We start from the raw sequence: 24,190 nt of genomic DNA, 5'->3' as shown, positions 1-24,190 counted from the left end.
GTTGAACAGATGGCGCTAATTTCAAATTTCAAAGAGAGAGCTTGCGGCAGAACACGTAAAGTAGGTGCCCGCTCGTAGGACTCCAACCCGGCATGAACTCCCGTTATAATGAACACTACTTGTCGACTGAGCGGCCAGTGCGCCGTCCGCACGCCCTTAGTAGCTATCGCGAATGTATAATTTTTACAATCGAACTACATTTTCCATGCAACAGTGTACCGAATTATTAAATTAAATATATTTCTAGTGTAAATTAAAATTAATATTAACAAAATGTGTCTGAAAAGTATATCAGTATATTTATATTTGGTAAGTAATTGGCATCGTAATAATAAAATCTAATAAGATCCTAGTAAGATAATAGAAAAAAAAAGTTTTTCCTAAGCTTACTTACTAATTTAGTATACTCTATGTAGGTATTTATTAGGGTTAAATAAGTAGGTACGTAATGCAAATTCGCTCTAAGCTTAAATTATAAAAAAAATAATTAAGCTTAAGTTATAAAAAAAGGACTAGAAAACTTTTTTTGATTGAGTAGCTAGGTAAATGTAACTAGATATTTACCTACTTCAACAATATTAAAAAAAGGTAAATAGGTAGATGAAACCTAGATTTAAAAGCTTTCTAAAATACCTATGTAGTAAGTGGTAGAAGTACTAATAATAAAAATAGCTTTAAATTAATACAAAGACGCTTTTGAGGTTTTCGTAAGTAAAGTATATTTAAGGTCAACAAACTTACAATGTGTTAAGCCTAGCTAATCTTTATAAGAAAATCTAGGAATGCTAGCAATGTTAGGAACTAACAAAAAGGTATGAATCTAAGTTTATACTTACGATATGCTCGACTGACTCATTGCCCATGCATTCAGAGCGGACCGTTCAGGGAGATAGGTAAAAAATATGAAACTGCGGGTGAAGTTATCATCGGTTTACTGTTAGGCGCAAGCTCTTCGTTGTCTAAGCGCATTAACATGTCATTAGTGGAAGGTGGCTGACCGCGATCTTGTAAAGCCATTACGATTTATTCGTAACTGCAGTTTTTTACAACCTTTTATTTGCTATTATCCTGCCCTAATTATAGGCATTCATAGGTACTCGTATTTGTGAAATATTTAAAACTAAACTAGAACGTATTTTACTTGCATATCTTCTATGGCAATGCAATAATTTTGAGCAGGTAGCTAATTAGAGCCGGTGTAATGAATGAATTGGAAGGTAGTTTCAATGCTATCTATGACTTTTTCATATAGATACGATTTATAGTAGGGATATTAAGGATCCTAATATGATAGGAAGAAACTCCTAATGTAAGGAAAACTCATTCATTGGATGGACTAATTTATTTGTCTACTTAATAAAAAGAAAATAAATAGATAGATAGAGCAACAAGAGGTAGAGACAATTTTTGGTAGTAAATTGTGTATGTGGAAAAATAAATCAATTATATGAAATTGATCTAAATAATGTAGTTCAATACAGAGCAGAACATCCAATCCAACATGTAAATACAGTACTAGAATAGATATTTAGAGAGGTAGAGTACGTAGACAGAAGCACAGAAGAAATGTATACATTATAATGAAGTTGTCTATTTACTACAGAGAGTTTCAAATAATCAAAATACAATACATAACAAAAGCACTCTAATTAAGTAGTTTATTCTTTATTACTAAACGATTCAGGCTGTGTAGAAGAAAGAAATAGTAAATCGCTTGATAATTATGCAACTTATGTCTCAGAACGTCATTCAATTTTCAAATTCAATATTGTATTGTAGAGAATACAAATCGTATTCATTTTCATTATAATTATTGAGAAATATAAATTAGTAAATGTACCTGTACGTACCTGCACGTACCTGTACGTTACGTAGTTTTGTATTTATGTAAGCAATCCAATATGAATAGAATATTTTGCTCAATAAAATTTTTAAACATTTTAAAATTGGAGCTAATTCCACATACATTACACTGACGTGGCTTGAAAGTCACAAATTAATTAGGCATTTATCAATGGATTTCCCACACAATGCGGGCACCGGTAACAGAATACGCAGATGACAAATTCGTACAGTACAAAAACGGAGAAATATCTAGCTTATTTAAACATACATTTCACGTACACTACATTCATCACATGAAACTTTCACTGTTTTAAGCCTAAAACGTGAGAAGCAGACTGAGTAGGTTGATGCCATGTGCAAAGTCAAGAACAATGAAAATTAACTTTCTTTTCAGTTTCTGAGCTGTTTTAAATTAGAAATTATATCTCAGAAACCCTAGGAAAGTAGTTGTGAAAACACACAAGATAAGTATTGTTCCAAAACTTGGAAAATGATAAAACGTTTAGAAGAAATCTTCAAACAGTATGTAAGAGTTCTCCAAATAAGTTTATGTTCTGTCAGTAAAGTGTTTGGGTCAATGAGCCCTATATACTTAATCTTACGAATCTCACTTCTGAGACCAATACCTAAACTTTCAAGGAGACTCCCCTTTGAAAAAATAAATGGTCTTTGAAAACAAATTAAAAAAATGTCTTAAATCGTAAATATAAATGTGGTATTGGACAGGAATTACTTAAAAGTTTGTACTATAATAACAAAATATCCATTTTTGTCTACTGAAAAACAAAAAAAGTTCATGTTAGGTATTAGAAGAATTATTTTGAAGGGCTGATTATATAGTTACCTACGTGCCCTCCATAAAATGGGCCTTAGAGACGGCTAAATACTTTCGCTGCTTTTCTTTGTGTGTGTCTATGCACCCACCCATTTTCACTTTTGTAATAATCGATAACCTTATTGCATTAAGCCTGTTCGATTTGAATGCCGATGAGCTACTAACTCCCTTGATAGAGTTTATAACATCTACATTTCCTATTGTGCAATTAAACTCTGATAGTCACACAATTATTTATATAAGTATTTATTTATTGTATAGCCTTCTAGTTTTCATAGGCTTAAAAACATCAGCCAAGTTATTTTAATAACTAGATAATTCATGTATTCTATTTTATGCAAAAACAAACAACAATAATAAGTAAATACGTACTATATTAATGATAAAATCGTCTTCATCATTTATCATCACATATCTGCGTGATCGAATCAGAAATGAGGAGATCCGACATAGCTCAACGAGTCGCGAAGCTGAAGTGGTAATAGGCGGAGCACGTAGTTCGAAGAGCTGATGGACGTTATGGTCCCAAGGTGCTCGAATAGCGACCCCGCACTAGAAAGTGTTGGTCGACCAGATGGACTGACGATATCAAGAGAGTCGCAGGGATTCGCTGGATACAGGCGGCTCAGGATCATGATGTTTGGAAGTCTCTACAAAAAGTCTATGTCCTCTAGTGGACGTCCATCGGCTGATATGATGATGATGATATAAATGATTGTTACATGTAATGTGTGTGCCTTTAATATGATTTAAAATATACATTGTAAAAACATATTTCGAATAATGCAAATGAGGCAAACAAAAGAGTCACAATCAAGTGCGAATGTCGTGAAACCTGAACATGGTCACTGTACACACTTGACACCCATCTTGCGTTTCCAACAGTTCATTGACATGTCATGTAGGTACACTTGGCCTAGAAATGTGACACGACCGGTAGTACTTTCTTCTTGAAGGTTTTTACGATTCATCGCACAACACTATAATATTACATTCGCGGTATTTTTAAAATTTCTTCACCACATAAGAATTCAAAATCTTAAAGATTTTAAATTCATATGTGATACCTGTATTGTTTAGTTAAATACTCGCGAGCTGTAACTATTCTAAGGTTCTTTTATTAGCATTTCATAAATGTTGTCTACCTTTTTAATAAAAGTTATCAAAATCGGTTCGGAAGTCCCAGCGACTACACAGCGACGTGATAGTGATCGTTTTAAGAACAGCAATGTCAACATAAAGCATATGTCCAAGCTAAAGACTAAGATTAAGCTCCATAGATTCAGCGTCTGTATGTATGTCTATGACATCGTAGCTTCGAAACGAATGGATCGAATATGAAGCGATCTTAACGTTTTGCGGTCTTAACTAACTTAGATGCTTGGACGTGGTGAGAATACGGGCATAAAATATAGCATATGAGTCATAAATAACGTGACTTTCTATTGGTAAAATAATTTTCAAGATCAGTTCAATACCATGCCCGTGGTATTGAACTGATCTTGAAAATTATTTTACCGCGTCTAACACTTTTGTTTATAATTGTACCGTCACAGACAACTGTAAGATTGGTTCAACTTCTTTATCTAGCTATTTATTTTAGTGAACAATATGGATTTTATCGCTGGTCGTGAATAAAACTTCAAAAATCGGCGATCTTGCACTTGTATTGTGATCGGACACTTTGTGGTAGAACTGGTTTCAGACTAGAGCCACAAAAGGATTGGCATTGTTGTGCCTATATCTATGCCAATGGGACGCGGCACACATACCTACCTACCTTCCTTCTACTCACGATCGTTTCGCTTTGCGTGACTAACGTTTACGTTTTGATTGTTTATTAACCATTTTATCCGATGTGAAAGCAATTTTAGGATCTACTAGCAAACACGCCACGGTTTTACTTGTGTAGTTTTCTTTCCCGTGGGAGTATGGGGACAAAATATAACCTATATTACTCAGTGAAAATGTATATTCCTAATGGTGAAAGATTTTTTAAAATCGGCCTAGTAGTTTTTGAGTTAAATCGTAAGTAACATATCTTACCTGTATAAAATATAAGTTTAGACGGAAATGAAAAATATTGGGTTCGGGGCTACTCTTATCATTTAGGGGTATGAAAAATAGATAACCTTCGACCTACTATGAATATAAAACTTCACCAAAACCAGTTAAGCGGTTTCAGAGGATTATGGCAACTAACACTGACACGAAATTTTTTTATAACTTTTAAGATACCTACCTCCTAAATTTTCAAACCAAGCCTATATATTGCACTATCATTATCAGCCGATAGACGTCCACTGCTGGGCATACGCCTCCTGTAGAGACTTCCAAACACCACGATCACGATATTGAATATGCTTCAAGTGTCTCCCTGCAACCCGATTAATGTTATCCGGTCTCCTTAGGATCCTACCGTAGACTTTGCGACTCGTTGAAGCCACGCAAGTGGAAACTATCACCTAATTAGGTGGTATAGCTTCGACTTGCGTTTTATTCATTAACTAGCGGACGCCCGCAACTTTCAATCCCTATTTCACTCTTTAGGGAGGAATCTTGAATCACATTACAATTTCGTATTTTCTTCATAATTTATAGACAATTTCTTATAAAAATGAAGGACTTTTCATACAAACTTTCAACCCTTACACCTACTCCACCTACCCCACCCCCTTTTGATTTCATTTTCGCGATAAAAAGTATCCAAAGCTGGTGTTACTGACTCAAATTTTTGGTATACTGCCTGCCTTATAACGTCGTTTGGTCTGTTTCTGGACTGACGACATTAAGCAAGTCGCAGGGATTAGTTGGATACAGGCGGCTTAAGGTCGTGATATTTGGAAGTCCCTACAAAAGGCCTATGTCCTGCAGTGGGCGTCCATTGGCTGATATGACGATGACGATGATTGGTCTGTTTCTAGGTTACGATAGCGGTGAGCGTCGTCGGCGAATGTGGACCACGACTGAAGTACGCCTGGGGAGATGCGCTGCAAGGGACAGACTGTCCGGGGCCAGACGGTACGCCATACCCGAGGTAGGTCAATGAACCAATCTTAGGGTCAGAACACACTCAATTTTTTTATTTTTATTATTTACTTAACTTGCGTGACTCCGTCTGCATGGTATTTGTCCGGGATGAAAAGTAGCCTATGTGTCTGCTAAATCGCTTCAGTAGTAGCGGCGTTATTGAGTAACAAACAAACTTTCGCGTTTATAATATTAGTAGTAGGTACTTATGGATACATAGGCCCTTATTATTATTAGGGGAAGATCGCTCAGGGCATCAAGTTGCCTTAATCTGGCACTGTTCCCATCACACAATATTTTCTAGTCGTGAGAATTGAACCCACGACTTTGGATGCAGAATGCAGGGCCACTACTCCCTGTACCACGTAGCCGTCAAATAATGGCTACAGCCTAGTCTGATTTCCCCTTTCACACGTGCACAAAGTTAGTAACGAAGCCAGTTATTATATCGTTTAATCAATTTAATTTGTCTGACCGATTTTAGCAATTATATTCCCAAACAGAGTTTGGCTAATGAAAGTAGACACTGAAATGGACCGCCAAATTAAAAAAAAAAATATTGGAATAACTGAGTTTAATACCTATAGTTTATGTAGTAATTTATTCACAAACAAAAAATTATGAAAACATTTGTTTTTTTTAATTTGTTTAAATTATTTTTTAAATTTGGCGGGCGATTTCAGTCTCAACTTTCATTAGCCAAACTCTTTTATAAAAATACGAGTTATTTTGAATATTAGTCAAAGTATCAACATTACAAAAACATTATACTCCGGTTCGATAATATTTTGTTTATTGGAATGTGTAAAATTAGACACGGGTGAGACGCTTTGACTGACATTATGCAGCCTTGTCCAACGCGTGCGTGGTTCATTCGTACTTTCTCTGTCTGTCTTTCGTGCGGAGTCGGGAATTCTCGTTTTGACCCGGCAATGTCGATAACGCTTAGTGAGACGCGACAGAGTTGTGTAGTTCCCACTCGTTAGGGTATTACGCGTAATAACGCGTTTTTATTGACATAAGGTTATTCTTAGTGAACAAAAATTGTACAATTACCAGTATATTCTAGTGCAAAGTAGTTTAATAACTCCATTTAACACGATGCCGGGAGATGTTGACAAAGAACTGTTTTATCAAAAAGTTCATGAGAAGTTTCTTAGTGTGACTTCACCGAACATTTTTCTACTCACAGAGGCGAAGTATACGCGACTCCTCGAGTTAGTGAAAAGCGCAAAAACGAAAATAAAGAAATCTCCAGCAGATTACCGTCGAATGAAGCGATACGACATCGTCAATTCATCGAGCGGTGAAAGACTCGCCATGGCACTGACTCCAGGGCAAAAAAGACCGCAAATACTCGTCAGGTTGAAGGAGATTTACGACATCATACGCAATTACCACCTGAGAATGAACCATGCGGGCAGAACGAGGCTAATGTACGAAATAAAACAGAAGTATAAAAACATAACAGCAGCTGTCGTCATGCTTTACTTGTCGCTATGCGAAGGGTGCAAAGATAAAGTGGCCAGACGAAGCAAGATCATAATATCGAATGAAACACGAGAAACGGAGGAAGTATCTAAGGCAGACACTGAAAAAAGTGTTAAAATACAACCGAGAATCGATCCTCTGAGTTCTAGAGACGTAATTTCGAGAGACATAACAAACTGTGATACGAATTTCGACGAAGATGAAAAGGTGTACCCAGAATTACATTCCCGTGGCCAAATGGACATACTGGACGTTACGGCATCAAAAGGGGAGTCCTATAAATATTTGATGGTGTATAGAGATCTCGTTACAAAGTACATACACTTGAAGCCGTTAACCAGTATCAACGTCGACGAAACCGTCGAAGCTCTTTTAGAAATATTCCTCATTTTCGGAGCGCCCAACGTATTGCAATCAAAAAATGGAATGTCTGTAACGAAACAAATCTGTCGGCGAATGTACACCGCTTTCCCGGACCTAAAAGTTGTCAGTGGAGAGCAAAAGCATGCAAGCTACAAAGGTCAGAACAATCAGGACATATTGAGAATGTTGAGTGATTGGTTAAAGGAGAACAGTTCAATGAAATGGTACCAAGGGGTTAAATATGTTCAATACGTGTTAAACACCACATTCAATATGAATCTCCATAGAACACCCAGTGAAGCTGTTTTCGGTTATAACCCGAAGAGAGGTGTAGCGACATTCATGACAAAAAATGAATACGATCACCTTCATAATGAAACCGATTTAAAACAAGCTCTAGAAGAGAAAGAGTCGGGCAAGAATTCTGAAGAACTAATGTTGGAAGAGTCGCTGATACCTTCTTGTAGCTTTATCAAATTTGAACCGGATGATAGTTTTAACACTGGCCTAGATGATGAAACAATGAATGACTCGGAATCGGAATAATGACTCTCGCAATGAAATTTCATAGATTATTTTTCAAGTGATAGATAAAATGATGTTTATATTGAAATTGTATTAAATAGATTTAGAATAGATAAATTGCTATTGTTTTTTTTAATTATTTATTTTCATTTCATTTATTTATTATTCCACATAATAAATTTAAATTAAGCCTCATCATCATCATTAGCCAATAGACATAGGCCTCTTGCATGGACTTCCAAGCATAACGGTCTCTAGCTAGCAGCATCCAGCAAAAAGCTATTTCTGTCCTCAAATTTTAATAGACACGGACACCCTACAGTCTAACTTTTAGAATGCCAAAATACAAGTTTGTGGGTTACATACAATACAAATGTTTAGCTGGGTTATCTCAAACTACGAGGTAAACTTACTAAGTTCATTGGATCATAAATTACGAGTAACACGCTAACTTAAGTCTACTTAGCAAGCTACTTGAAAGATCTAAATATACTATGCACAAAAATTAAGGGAGCAGAAAAAAAATCCAAATTTTTTGGGGGATTTTCAACAGGCTGTAACTTATACAAAAATGGTCGTACAGCAAAAAAAAAAAGCAAATTGTAGCTCTAAGTGTTTAGTTTTTGGATCTGAGCTTGAAATTTTTTTTTTGAAAATATTTTTCGAGTAATCATAAGAAAACCACCGAAAAAAAAAATTTTCGAAATTTTTTTGGTTCTTTTTTTTAATCTACGGACGTGGAAAAATTTTTTTCGACTCAACCTCCATATGGACCGGATAGCTTGTTTATTCAGATTTAATTTCGTTTTTTTTAAATCTCGATACGAGCATTTCTCGCTGAGATATCGATGTTTGAATGGAAAAAGATCATTTTGTCTTTGATTACCAATATCTCAGCAACCAATGATCGCACAGAAATTTTGAGGTTGGTTTTAAAAACTTGAATAAATTGAAAAAATTTTTTTTTTTCAATCATTACATGAATTTGAAAAAGCATCCAAAAAAGGGCTTTTTGTCGTTTTTTGGAAAATCAAGCGCCCAATCAAAAATTTTGCGGAAACCACTGACGTTAAGTGTGCCTTTTACTGTTCAATATACCCACAAAAACCCTACAAAGTTTCAATTCAATCCAGCCAAGCGTTTTTTTTTCCCACTTGATCGAATTTTTGAAAAAATTAAAGGAGCAAGAATTTCGCTCTGAAAATGTCTTAATTTTTATCAAAAATAAAAAAAAAAATTTTTCATTTTTGATAAAAATTATGACATGTTTTTGTGGGTATATTGAAAAAATTGAAGGAGCAAGAATTTCGCTCTGAAAATGTCATAATTTTTATCAAATTCGAATTTGATAAAAATTAAGACATTTTCAGAGCGAGATCAATACACTAGAAAGTGATAGCTTTGAATTAAAAATAATAATGAAACATTAAAAGCTCCGTTACAGATTTAGCTTCTGTACCCACATTTAATAAAAATACTGAATGCACCGTTGCATTGCTTTAGGCGATAGGTTCTCAACCTGTTTGTCCATTGCCTTTGATATTTCTTCGTCCGAATAGGTATCAATTTATTCTGCTCTTACAGAAATCGATTCAAATAAATGAAATTAAATGTAGGTATTACCATTTTAAAACTATTACCGAGTGCTCGTTTTAGACCTCATTTACATCTGCCACTTGCCTTTTGGGTCATCTCAGTGCTAACGTTCTCTGAGATTAAATGCCCATTTTTAGTAGTCCTTGGTGTTATCTCAATTCCCTCTAACATTCCCTGGGTTTTGTAGAACATTTTACACGCCCACAAATGGACGTCAACGCCCACGTTGAGAACCCGTGCTTTAGGCAGATTATTTTACGCTTACACCTAATGCAATATCAGTATTATCTCAATTGGCCGTCACTATCCGGCCGTGGGAAAGGTTTTGCACCATCTGTGATTACAGAAAATTGACCGTCAGTTTGGAAGACAACACGATAAAGGTCGTATCTCATTATACACGCTTACCACTATCTATACTAATATTATGAATAGGTAAAGTTTGTGGTATTGTAGGAATCTCTGGATCCACACATATATTTTTATTTATTAATTTTTTTTCAGACACTTAGTGAACCGGGCGCTGAAGTCGTCGTGGGGTTCAACGCGGCAGGGGCGAGCGGCGCGCACTTTGGACCCCACTCTTATGCGTAGGGCTCTGTTGGATGCTCACGTCGGCTACTCTGAGGGGGTCATTAAGACCCCGGGTGGTAATAGAACTGGTGAGTAAACCTATTACCTACCAACATTTATATTAGTCCGATTTCAGATGCCACGCGGTTTCACTCGCGTAGGTTCCGTTTCCGTAGGAATATGGAGATAAAATATAGCATCCGGGGATAGTGTATCTTCCAAACAGCGAAAGAATTTTTCAAATCGGTTCAGCAATATCGGAGCTTATTCCATGCAAACACACAAACAAAACATTAAATCAATCCTCTTTATAACATATATATGTTACGGGTTATATTGATAACTACATAATATAGTAGGAGCTTGAGCTGTTAAGTCAGTCTTTGTAGCATGAGGTAGATACGGCAGGCTACAGTTCTAGCTTGTCTATCAAAAATCCTCAACAAAAGAAAATCTATAATATACTGGTAACTTTTAAAATATTACACAGAACCCCGGGCGACGGCAGCTATATCACAAGCATGTAACACATCGATTCGGTAAAAAATAAATGTACGGGAGGTGAGTTTCCACGTCTCCAAGAACCTTTAAAGTAAGGTCCTGATACGGCAAAATGAGGGTCATATCAGGCATTCTTGCTACGAGAAATATATGACTCGTATAACAATAGAAGCATGTTTAAAAGTTTAGCGTTGACGCAGTAAAGGTGATAGCTCAGTCAGCTAGCTTCTCTAGTAGTTAGTTAAAAATAATTAATTACCACAGTGTTCATAATCTTGCCTGAAATATTTTCAAAAGGCTTCGACTATATTTAAGAAAGTGTCTCATGACTGTATGTAATTTAGGTATCTCAGACGAGCTAGCTACTTTCCGCCGTTTTCAAACCGGCTCGATCTCGAGCATCATTACACGAACGCGCAGAGGATATTATGGACTAAAAGTCTGCAATAGCTAGACTTACTCGTACCTTATCCCAGGAATGTTGAAAGTTTTTCAGTCTATGCTCCTATCACGTAAGAAGGTGCGGTAGCCAATTATTGAATATAATTAATACAAGCGGACCCCCGCGACTTCGTCCACGTGAAAGAAGAAATCCTGCCTCCATACAAACTCGGGCCCAAATTGTACGAATGATACAGAGCTGAAATTTGGACATAAATTAGGACAAATAAGGCCAAATTTCAAAGAAATCTATATTTGCCTAATACGCTAAATTACTTGTTACAGGTCGACAATAATTCGTATCTCTTTAACATAAAATTGATTGCATAATCTGTGTCTAACTGACAGACGACATTTTTAATAAGAATTTGACACTAACTGGACCAAAGACCTTTAAGTATAAGGTCAATTCAATTCAATTTTTGATTATATGGCTTGCTGCTGTACCAATTGGGTACAATTTACTTCGCCAATGTCACGTGGTAAGGAAGACACACTTTTATAGAGGTTGATCGGTGTAAGCTGGGAATCAAGTATTAATTATTATTATCCAGCATAATTTTGACATTGTATGTAGCGGATTTTTTTTTTTTTTTTAAACCTTTTGTTAGTTCAGTTGTTAGTCACACTTCTGAAAAAACACAAAATTAATATTGTTAATAGACATAATATTTACAACTTAAGGTTATTACATTCAATATATTTACATATAAATTTACAATAGGGACTAAACACAGACATTAACAAACACTCAACATTCAAAGGGCGTGGGAATTTAGGAGGAAGAACATCATATAGGGGGTGGAGAAGTTTAGGGCAAGAGAAGAGGATATGGGAAACTGAGCCTTCGTCCAAACCACACTCGCACAGAGAGTGATCTCTCACTCTAATTTTGTTCAAGTGGACAGGTGTACAGGCATGAGCAAGTCTTAAACGGGATATTGTAGAGGTGACCCATCGGTCAGCATACCTATGGTGAAAGAACCAAGGTCGCTTGGGTATATTTGGTTGAATTGATGCATAAAATTTACCTTTAAAGGTTTTTGAGTGGTTAAAGAATGATTGCCAAGATTTATCTAAATAGTTTTTTGCTAAGGTACTGAGGTCATGTGAATAATTTTTAAAATGTTCCAATGAGCCAAGTTGTACAGCTGCCTTAGCACAAGAGTCCGCAGATTCATTACCAGAGATGCCGGAATGACTCGGTATCCATTCTAGAAATATAGACAAACCGATTTCATGACATGAGAACAGAGCTTCCCTAATCTGTAGTATAATAGGAAATTTGGACTTACTTCTAAAAGGATTTTCCCTTATGGAATATATGCAGCTAAGGGAGTCAGTAAAAATAACAGTTTGTTTTATGTTATGGGATCGGGCAAACAGGATTGCCTCTAACAAGGCAACAGCCTCTCCTGTGAACACCGAGGTTTCTGGAGGACATTTAAATTGCAAGACTATTTTATATTTGGGAACCCAGCAAGCTGCACCAACACAACTTTCAGGGGAGAGTTTTGAAGCATCTGTGTAAATGTACAAGTAATTTGACCAATTTTGATGAACAATTTCTTGAAACTTTGTGTTGGTATCAGGGGCATCTTTAGTTAGACCCAGATCTGTAATCACAGGAGGATTGTAAACAAGGGCCTCGTATGATGTAGAGTATAGAGGATTTATTGATAATGATGACAAGGGATGCGGAAGCTTAGTGAATTTTTCAAAACTATTAAGGAGACATGGAGAGGGATTACTAGGGCTAATAACTTTTGACAGCTGGGTTAATTTGGACCATAGAGGGTGGGAAGAAAGCTGAAGTGTTTTACTGATAAATCTATCACATAGATACTGTCGCCTGAGATGCAGGGGAGGATCAACACATTCAACCTGTAGAGCATTTGTGGGGGATGACTTCATTGCCCCTAAAACAATTCTAAGAGACCTATATTGAATTCGGTTCAGCAGTTCTGAGGTAGTTTTATTTAAGGGATCTAAAATGAATGAACAGTAATCAATGTGACTACGAACTAGTGCATTGTATAATAGTTTTAAGGAGTAAGAGTGAGCTCCCCACCATACTCCTGCTACAGCCCGTAGAACATTGATACCTTTCTCACATTTTTTAGTAATATATTGTGAATGTGCAAATCCGTTTAGTTTTCTATCTAATATAATACCAAGAAATTTGGCTTTGTCTGTCAAGTTGATGGGTTGTTCCTCAAAACTTAAGTTAAAAGTAGGGATAGATCTCTTCCTTGTAAACACTACAGCTTGGCATTTATCCACTGCTAGAGAAAGGCCATGATCAGAGAGCCATTGACTTAGGTAGAAAAGTGCAGAGTTAAGATGAAGATGTAGGTCGTCTACAGATCTAGAACTATGGTAAAGGACAATATCATCAGCATACTGTAGAATGTTACAAAAATTGTTCACAGACAATTCTAGGTCATGAGTATATAGACTGTAAAGTAAGGGACTGAGGACAGAGCCTTGGGGAAGACCCTTCCAGACTGATCTGGGGGGAAGAAAGGTGGACTGGTGTTTTAACACCACTGACCTGCCAGAGAGCAGGTTACATATGAAATGTGTCATCCTCGGTGGTACACTCAGCTGGAGCAATTTTTGCCTGAGTAACGGAAGAATTACATTATCATATGCAGAAGCAATATCTAGGAATATACCCACTAGGTACTCTCCCCTTCCAAAGGCAATTCGAATGTCTGTAGTGAGTATGCTGAGACTGTCTGCAGTACTAGAGCCTTTCCTGAAGCCAAACTGTGAAGGAGCCAGTACACCTCTGCTCTCCATTAGCCACTCCAATCTGTGTTTGGATTTATCATTTAATTTAACCAAAAAAGAGTAGGGTACACCGTCTTCACCAGGGGCTGAATCTTTTAAACCGCTAAGGGCTATTTGAAGCTCTGAGAAGGAAAAGCGGGCATCCATTTTATCCGTATCTGAAACTACTATAGGATATAGGGAATCTTCCATAGTTGGGACGTATGGGGGGGCAATTTTATCAGCAAAAGCACTAAGCCATTCAGTTGGGTTATTGGAAATGGGATCAGAGTGATTTAAGGATCTCCGGAATCTTCTGATATTATTCCAGACAACTGAGGAGGGGGATCTAGGACTAAGTGATTCACAGAATGTGGACCAACTAACCTTTTTCTTTTTGGGTACTATTTTCTTAATCTTAGCAGCTATATGTTGGAATTTAATAAAGTTGTTATTGGACATACAAGCTGTATATTCTGCTTCTGCGATTGTTCTCTGGTTAAATAAATCAGTGCATTCTTCATCCCACCAGGGTGGAGAAGGCAGTTGATTTTTTGCAGTAGTTTTTTTCTTAGGTATGTGAGAATCGGCTGAAGACAAAAGAGAGTTAATAAATTGATTGTAGTAAGTCAAAAAATCACTATCATGATCCAGAACTGGAAGAGAGTCCATCATATTGTCAACGGACTGGGCATAAGCAGACCAGTTCGCTTTATTCAGTCTATATTTAAGCAGGGGGGTAGGATTTTGAGGAGGGACAGATCTAATATTCAGTGATATGATGATTGGGAAGTGGTCACTACCATAGGTACTAGGAAGAACTCTCCAGGATAGTTGGGATGCAAGAGATGAAGAGGAAATAGTCAGATCAACTGCAGACGGGTTCTGAGATGGATAAGCTCTACGAGTTGGAGAGCCATCATTTAGAATACACAAGTTGGCATCCTCAATGATGTCTATCAGTAAAGGAGCAAAACCATCACAGCTGAAACACCCCCACATAGTGTGGTGGGCATTGAAGTCCCCCATAACAACAGTTGGGCTGGGAAGGCATGATAGGATGGATTGGATCTCAGGGATCAAGGAAGGATTAGGGTGAGGTATGTACAGAGACAAGAAGGAAATATTAAGGGACCTCACAGCAACAGCATTAATCTGATCACTGTGAGGAGGAAGGGGGATAGAAGAATAAGGGAGGTTGTGCCGGAGGAAGATGGCACTCCCTGCATGACTGTCACTCCTGTCATCCCGCAAACAGAAAAAACCCGGGACCCGGAAACGGGAACCAGGCCTCAGCCATGTCTCCGAGATGGCAACAATAACAGGGTCATGCAAGTTAATAATTGAAATTAATTCTTGTTTTTTTGGTCTAATGCTTTGACTATTCCATTGCAGGATCGCCGTTGGGGCCATTTTTAACTATGTCGAACAATTTATACAAATTTTGGGCAACGTTGGGCGGTAAGGGCATTTCACTGCATGGAGAAATGATACTGACTAAAAATTCTGATAAAAATTCCATCATCTTTCCTTGAGAGGAAAGGTTTTCTTTTTGGTTGGACCCGAAGGCACAACCATTGGGGAGGGATGATGACGGCGTGTTTACAAAGGATGCATGAGCTTGTTTATCGTACCCCTTACCTAAGGGTGCACGAGGACGGGGGGAACGGAGGATAGTTTCTCTATATGATTTACGGGGAGAGGTATTATGGTGTGGAGAGTTCCTAGAATGAGGAGGTGTGTAGGACGGGGAGGATGAGAATGCCATCTCTGCGTACGATCTGCGGACAGGGGGGAAGCGTGATGCTGCTTCTATGTAGGGAATGTTCTCTTGGGACATTATATGTTTGATGTCTTGTTGTCTATTGAATTCCGGGCATTGCTTGTCAGAGGGAAAATGGTTGCCTGAGCAATATAAACATGTAGCTTTATCTTTAGACACCTCACATGAGTCTCCAGTATGAGATTGCGCACATCTGTAGCACCTGGGTTTTGATCTGCACTGAGTGCGAATGTGGCCAAAACGGCAGCAACTCAGACACTGAATTGTAGGATACTTATAGGTTTCCACTGATAGGGAGGTGTAGAATGAAAACATTTTTGATGGGAGGACTTGGCCCCTAAAAGTAAGAACCGCCGACTGGGTTGGGATCCATTCTATAACACCATCATTTGTCACCTTGCGGTTTAATCTGCGAGCTTTCAGAACTTCACCACAACCTGTCGGCAATTCTATGGATGCAACAAATTCCTCCATGTGCCAGTCAATAGAGACTCCCCTTACTAGACCCATGCGAGTTACGTTATAAGTTGGTATTATTGCTTGATATTTGGCTAATTTGAGAATTGGGCTATTAAGAAATAAGTTTGCTGATTGACTGCAAGCAAATTCTACGCTTATTTTATTACGTCCTATATTTTTAACACCGTCATTTGTTATATCAACAAACTTATTCCTGTGTAAAAATTGACCAAATTTAATTGCCTGAATGGTGGTACCCGCAGATGGGTCGGAGATTTCCCTTGACACATGGATGATAAATGGACCTTTGTCGGATCCTAAATACTGTTTGGGGCCTTCAGAAAAAGAAGGATGAATAAAAATGGTTTGCTTGGAGGGTTGGGACAAGTTCGAGGAAGGTTTCTTCCCGGTGCCCATATGATCATTCGGCGGACTGTCATCCTCTACAGGACGTTTTCTATTTACCCCATGAGCTGACGGCCCAGGGTCTGGAGGCTTTCGAGGCGGCGGATCCACCTCCATATCTAACCTCGGACTTACCACCACCAAAATATATTAGAACACACCACACAAAAAATCTGCCATTGATTGACTTTGACATTGACAGCCGGCAAAGACAACTGATAATTAATCAGTTAATTAAGCATCAAAGAGGATATACATGGAAATCACTACGATATGCATTTGCAAAGCTGGATCAATGTGAAAATAATGTAATCAGCTAATTTTTCCAATTGGCGAATATTATTTCGGCCAAGATTCTAATGGAATAGTCTATTAAAAAAATATACAAGATTTTTAGTACAATTTTCATATCTGTATCGTTTTAAAAAGTGGGCCCAATTTAGGACATCTCCTTTAGTTTTACACAAATCCCGCGGGAGACATGTATTTTGTCGAGATAAAAAGTAGCATATAAGTTGCTCTAACACCTCCCTTAACTACGATTTAGTTGATTACGTTGTAGCATCGTGTACATACGTGTGTACACGATATACATTATGTTATAGCTATGAACACTTGAACAGTTAAACACAGTTATTTTAAAATCACCGGCAGACACTTCAATTTTATTTATACGTATTGATTTTTCTTAAATAGACTAATATTTTAAAGCGGTAATGTTTGTGGTATTGTAGGCGAGTGTCATAGGCTATATTTTATCTCCGTATTATCTCGGGAACGAGAACTACACGAGGGAAATCGCGTCGACCCTTACCTATGGTACAAGCATTGGTTGAAAAACTTTCAGCCATCATATAATGGGGTTTGTCTGGCTATTGCAGGCTGTCGTTATATTATGTGCATCGTTAAAGATCCCCGTTTCGCTCCGGCTGCATTCACTTCACTTTAAGTGCCAGATTTTATAGCCTGAGCTCTTTTTATAATTAACATAATCGGTAGTAAGGAATACCAAGTGTCAGTCAAGAATTACGAGCGGTAGTTAGATTATTATACTGGCGACTTGGGTACATACAAAGATATTGTGCCTATACATAATCTATATGCTGAGATATTGTCGTTTTTTATAGCATTATTAAAACATATTTATCTGAAAATAAAGTACCCTTTAAGTTTCAATAGCTATCGCCAGCCACACACGGTCAAGTTTATCGTCAAGCATCGACGTAATAAAAAGTCCAAACTCCGTCTCCTGAACTAAGTGACGCAACTCAATTCTGAGAGTATGCGCATAACATGCCAACAATATGTTCCTTTATCTAGCAATACACTTCACACTCGCATATAGTTATACGGTGCCATTTATGGAGCTTCAAGTGAGATACCGAGTGCTTATGGTCTATGCCTTAAAATCTGCAGCTCGGATATGAGATGAGGGCAATGAAAAAAAATATCGAAATCGTTATAGGTATGGTTCGGATATTCACTCAGGACTCTATAAAATGTTTTGATAATGTCAGCCATTGACGATCAATAATCACATGCCTGCAGCGATATCGGCTTGACATGAGGTTGCTTTCGCCTTACTATGACATACTATGGCATCGGTTGGACGTCGGTTGGACAATGACGAACGGTGGACTATCTTTGACCTCTTTCGCCCTAAACGTGGGCATCCACATATCCGCATCGTACGTGTCGGACGCATCGCATCTAACGAATTTATAATTTTACCGTAGATGAAGTTCGATACTGTACGATGCGGATCAGATAGGGTAAATTACTTATTTGATAAAAATTATTACTTGAGAACTGGCTATCATTGGCGTATCTAAGATTATTTCCTAGGGTCGGACTGGTCCCCAAGTCTATTATTAGTGTCATAATAGAATTCTATATCGGTAGCCCAGAATCCTAGGGTGGGCTCAGGTCCATTCTACGGTGGGCACGGCCCTCCGGCCTCCTCTTTATATACGCCTATGCTGGCTATATCTATGCATAAGCATTGTGAAAAAAAGGCGTATGCAACGTGCTTATAGATCTTTACAACCTTTACAACTTACAATTTATGTTTTCAGCGCGCGCGTCAAGTCTCCCTGGTCTGTCCACGGGTGGTAGTGCTTGCGGCGGCTCGCGCCTGTGCCGCACGCGCTACAACACCACCGCACCCATGTACGGAGTGTCGTTGACCTCGGGCCAGCCGGTCACCATCGTGCAGAAGTTCCCTGATCTATTGCAGCAGGTTGTCTTCGAAGTTTGCGAGTGAGTTGTGATTTCATTATCATCATTTATGGCCTCGTTGTTCCAGTGATTAACCCATGTAGCTTTGAAATACAAGGTCCTTGTCTCTATGTGTCGTCGCCTACCCTGTTCGCCCTACATGAAGGTGGGAGTAGGTGCGCATATCGGCGCCTCCTTCTACCCTGCCTCCGCCTGCGTATGAGGGGAGCATCGGCAGCTTCTTCCCTCGCTCTCTCTTCAGCCTCTTTCAGACCCATGACTGCCTCACAGAACGATAACATCACTGACCAGCACGTTTCACTGCCTATCATGGCGTCAACTACGTCGGGCAACGAGACGGCTCTACCAATAGTGGATGACAGTATGTGCCTCTGCAGGCTCCAGGCTGCATATTCAGCTAGTGTGTGATGCGCTGTGTCTTCAGTGGCCCCACACTGATGGCATACCGGAGTCAATTCTCGCCTCGCTGTCTGGTGCAGATACTTACCAAAGCAGCCGTGAAATACAAGGTCCTGGCTAACTTTGACTTACCTTAGCTATTGTATAGATATTAGTCACGTTTTAATGACAACGTATTCCGTAAAGCTAATTGTTGACAAAAAACACAAAATCAATGTTTATCAAACATGAAAATAGTAGCAATAGTACTTGCAGTGTGGGATCGCTATACCCATTTTAATATTTGGAGTGATATTTGAATATTTTGGGTTCTATTCACAGCTAGAGTTAATGCGGGAATTTAGTTAGAGTGGCGGTAGCTCAGGCCATGTCTGACAGTCAGAGTGGTAGGCATAGGCCGTAGCTAGTTACCCTGACGGCCACGTGGCGCAGTGGGTAGTGACCCTGCTTTCTACATCTTCGGCCGTGGGTTCGATTCCCACAACTGGAAAATATTTGTGTGATGAGCATGAGTGTTTTCCAGTGTCTATGTATATTTATACATTATATAAGTATTTATATGTAGTATATAAATGTATATTAATATTATAATATCAACTATCTTAGCACCCATAACACAAGCTACTCTGTATGCTTACTTTGGGGCTAGATAGTGATGTGTATTGCTTAAGTATATTTATTATTATTACCCTACCAGCAAAGCCGTTCCAGTATGATGATGCACAGAAACCGCCATATGGTTTTTTTTTAAAGAATATTTGCCATATCTTTTAAATATGACCAACATTCCCATTCCCCTCCAACTAGTCAGGAAAGACTGTATTAGGAGTGGGTACGACAATACCAACGAAGCGGTCGAACCACCCCTCAGTGATAAGTCTGACCGCTCTTACCGTTGAGCTATTGATGTTCTAATTGATTGGTTTGGTGGTTTAATAAACTATTTTTTTTTTAAATTCCAGGTCAAGCGAGTGTTCGGTGGTACGTGGTTCTTGTACCCAGACTTACGTGCCTTACTTATTCCTGGTGCTGCCATTAGGGCCTGTCACACTCACTGGGCAAGACTACGTGCTAGTCGAGTCGGGGTGCGTTTGTCGACCGGACCCCATCCCTTAGCTTTATATTGTTATACTTTGTTTAATTTTTGGAAGTCTGTTTGAAATTGGATGTAGTGGTAAGGTTTACTGACCAGTTTATTTTGTCAAGGGGGTGGAGGAATACTAATAGGATAGTTGACTCATATCAAATTTAATATATAAACAATATTAATTTCGTGTTTTAATATTCCCTGATTCCATGTAGGTACTACGTGTAATTAGGGAATATTAATTAATAAAAGTCAGGTATTTTAAAATTTTTGCAAACGTCAAAAACGCTGTCGTCTATTTTGTGACGTCACGATATAACTAACAATTCTCTCAAACACTAAACCGTTTGGTTATGGTTTACTGTTTACAGGCTTACGTGACTTCACGTAACAGATAAAATATAGACCACCATGGCCGATAGCGTTCGGATCGTATTGTCAAAAGAATATTTAAAAATTAAATGTATTCATGTCTCTAAAACATATGATAATTTTATTCAATCTAGCAGACCCTTATTGAACAGTTTAAAACCTTTTTAAAAAAGACTCAAATAGCCTATTGTAAGTTGAGTCAAGAGCATGCACTATTAGCTTTACGCTTTTTGTACGTAAATCGACAGAATGGCCTTATGACTATGGTTGCTTTGCATTTGGCTCTATATTTTTTATTATTGGCCCTTTATTCCCCTGCTTCCCCTTGACGACATCCTTGGACACTGTTGACAGACAGCGCTTTTTTTCACACAAACGCGCTTGGTCTAACTTATTACCACTAAAATCAAGGCCAAACGTACTTCTCAATATAGATTGACTATACCCATTCGCGGATCAGCATAATGTAGTCGAATATTGAACGATCACGTGTTTTGCATATCGACACTATCTTACTACGCCCAAATAATAATAAATAACCACTCACCATCCAATAAGTGCCTGCACGATAAAACTGATCGTGTGTTGGTCGCAATGTGCATGACATTATGCAGATCATGTCCTACCTTCAGCGCTGCAGGCACATGAACTTATTGGATGGTGAGTGGCTAGCATTAGGAATCGAATTTGCCGATCCACATTTGTGTATAGCTTTTAGGTTTTAATTAATGGGTATCCGAAGGTTTCTTTTTAATTTGAATTTCAAATAGGTACTCGAGAAAATCGTTTACAAGTATCGAAACATTTGATTTTCTTTGGTTAATTAAATTAAGGTTCTATTTTTCTTAGAATAGGACTGAATGGAGATATAATTAAAAGTACAAGGCTCATTTTGTTTTACTGTATTTTGATACTCGTAAACGACTTCGATTTCGAGGTTTCCGTGATGTTATTATGAATATTTATTTTATGGATGGAAAAAATCATTTTTATTATGATTTTTACTAAGCTTTGTTCAGAATAACCTTTGGATATCCAAGTAAATTGTAAGTAGATAAATAAATTTCATGCTCAAAATAATATGAAATTAAATTATTTATTGAAAATTTTATGTGATTTCTGACTACTAAGAATATTATGAATTTAAATACAGAGTTTTAGTTGATTTATTTTTTGCAGGAGTAAATAGCTTGAAAATTGTTATGAAATAATTTCCAGAATTGCATTTATACTACAATTCGCATTAAGTTTGTTGCGCTGAAGTTATTTCAAATATATGCAATGAAGCAATGCTTCCTTGTAGTGCTTAATTGCGATAAGCGTTCATGGAGACAAACTTATTAATATGTGGTAGTAGCCGTAGATATATATTTTATTAATCCATGGCAGAAACTTAATAAAAAAAATATACATACAGCTGAACGTAGAACCTCCTCCTTTTTGGAAGTCGATTAGAAACTTAAGAATAATAATAGGCATTTTTTTGTGACTGGTAAAATGCGTATCTACCTACCTTAATCATCAACAAATTTTATTTAATTTTCTGTTGAATAAAAATTACTTAGGTTTTTTTACATTAAACTAATTAAATACTAACGGAAACAACAGATACAATACTAAACTAAGTTATCTACCTAAAATAAAATCTTTTGGTATTTTTCTCAGGAATTTTTTTTATAATTTTGACGCCGGCGAATTCACTAAATTTGATGTATGTTAGTTGACATATACGAAATTGAAATTTTATGTAACAAATATCATCAGGTAGATGAATTTTTGTTTATATTAATAGGTTGATAATAAAGACCAAAACAGTGAATACGGCTAGCATTAAATAAGTAGTGAATATAAAATCACGCGACAAGTATTAGTAACGATAGTCGAACTGGTAAAAGTCAACTAACATACGTCAAAGTTAGTGAATTGGCCTGCTGTAGGCCTAACATGCGACAACGACATATTTCGTAAAGAATAAAAGACAACGCTCTCGCTCTCTCTTTCATTGCTTTGGTGGGACGGAAGATAGAGTTAGAGAGCGATATTTTCGATTTATCCGCTATTTTCTCTCGTCTCGATATAAGTCGAGGTTTCATCTTACCACATCTTGTGTCTACAGCTGCAGTTAGTGCCAATTCACTATTTCGGTCGGACTAAAAATTTGTAATAAAATATTTTTTTTGGTAGACGTCCACAGATCCGCTTTGTACGTATCGCGCGAAAATACCGTAAAAAAAATTGATGCGACGCGTCCGATGCGTACGGTATGGTTCTGTGGACGCCTACCTTTATCGCAGACTTTTTTATATAATATTGTCTAGATTCCGCCCTAGATTCGGGACTGCAACAGTATTTAAGCCACTAAATTTAATTTAATTTATTAAGTTCTTTAATTTAAAAACAGTCTGGTCTTTTTAAATTATACTATCATAGTAAAATATGTAAGATACATTTATGAACTTGTTATTGTTCCAGAACAGAGCATACTTATTTTATTTATATTACTTCTTTATAGACTGAATTTATATGTTAATTTATTCTTATTATTTATTGATAATTATTAATATATTTACAAATATATTGCGTCTTTGTAGTTTAGGTTGAAGATGTGTGTGACTTAGAAAACAACGAATGTAACAAAGAAATAAAGTTTAATAAAAACGATTTATTGTATTAATATTCATAATTAACAACCCATATTCGGCTCACTGCTGAGCACGAGTCTCCTCTCAGAATGAGAGGGGTTAGGTCCCCCTCCATGCTAGCCTAATACGGATTGGAGTTCACACACGCAGAGAATTAAGAAAATTCTCTGGTATGCAGGTTTCCTCACGATGTTTTTCCTTCACCGTTTGAGACACGTGATATTTAATTTCATAAAATGCACACAAAGAGTTGGAGATGGATGCTCCGGGCAGGATTCGAACCCCTCCAGAATCGGAGGCAGTTCGGTCATATCCATTGGGCTATCACGGCTCTACTTACCATTACCATCAGAAATATTATCACAAAGTGCGTGCATATTAAACATATTAAACGTGCGTGTTGCCAGTGATGACCTATGGTTCCGCGACTTGGTCGCTAACTATGGGCCACATAAAAAGGATCAGGGCAAATAGCGGACGATGGAACGAGCTATGCTCGGAGTATCTCTGCGTGATCGAATCAGAAATGAGGAGATCCGCAGAAGAAACAAAGTCACCGACATAGCTCAACGATTCGCGAAGCTGAAGTGGCAACGGGTGGGGCACATAGTTTGAAGAGCCGATGGACGTTAGGGTCCCAAGATGCTGGAGCGGCGACCCCACACTACAAAGCGCAGTGTTGGTAGACCCCCCACCAGGTGGACTGACAACATCAAGCTAGTCGCAGGGATTCGCTAGATGCAAACGGCTCAGTATCGTGATGTTTGGAAGTTCCTACAAAAGGCCTATGTCCTGCAGTGGACGTTCATCGGCTGATATGATGATGATGA

General features: G+C 37.7%; 1 protein-coding gene across 2 annotated transcripts; it reads left to right on the top strand.

The window, feature by feature from the left end:
- Nucleotides 1-130: 130 nt before the first annotated feature.
- On the top strand, nucleotides 131-23,379 carry LOC112045193 (KRAB-A domain-containing protein 2). Of its 2 annotated transcripts, XM_024081288.2 has the most exons (5): nucleotides 131-309; nucleotides 5,605-5,717; nucleotides 10,190-10,347; nucleotides 18,698-18,881; nucleotides 20,222-23,379. In XM_024081288.2, the coding sequence occupies exons 1-5, from the start codon at nucleotides 274-276 to the stop codon at nucleotides 20,373-20,375; spliced, it is 645 nt and encodes a 214-aa protein (XP_023937056.2). In that variant the 5' UTR covers nucleotides 131-273; the 3' UTR covers nucleotides 20,376-23,379. The 2 variants fall into 2 exon arrangements, with proteins under 2 accessions (XP_023937056.2, XP_052738366.1); XM_052882406.1 differs by lacking the exons at nucleotides 10,190-10,347; nucleotides 18,698-18,881; nucleotides 20,222-23,379 and adding an exon at nucleotides 6,903-8,421 and having other exon boundaries at nucleotides 291-309.
- The last annotated feature ends 811 nt before the right edge of the window (nucleotides 23,380-24,190 follow it).

This window comes from Bicyclus anynana, chromosome 7 (genome assembly GCF_947172395.1).
Source record: "Bicyclus anynana chromosome 7, ilBicAnyn1.1, whole genome shotgun sequence".
Taxonomy (NCBI): Eukaryota; Metazoa; Arthropoda; class Insecta; order Lepidoptera; family Nymphalidae; genus Bicyclus; species Bicyclus anynana.
The sequence above is the reverse complement of the archived record's forward strand: the minus strand, read 5'-3'. Positions and strand labels throughout refer to the sequence as shown.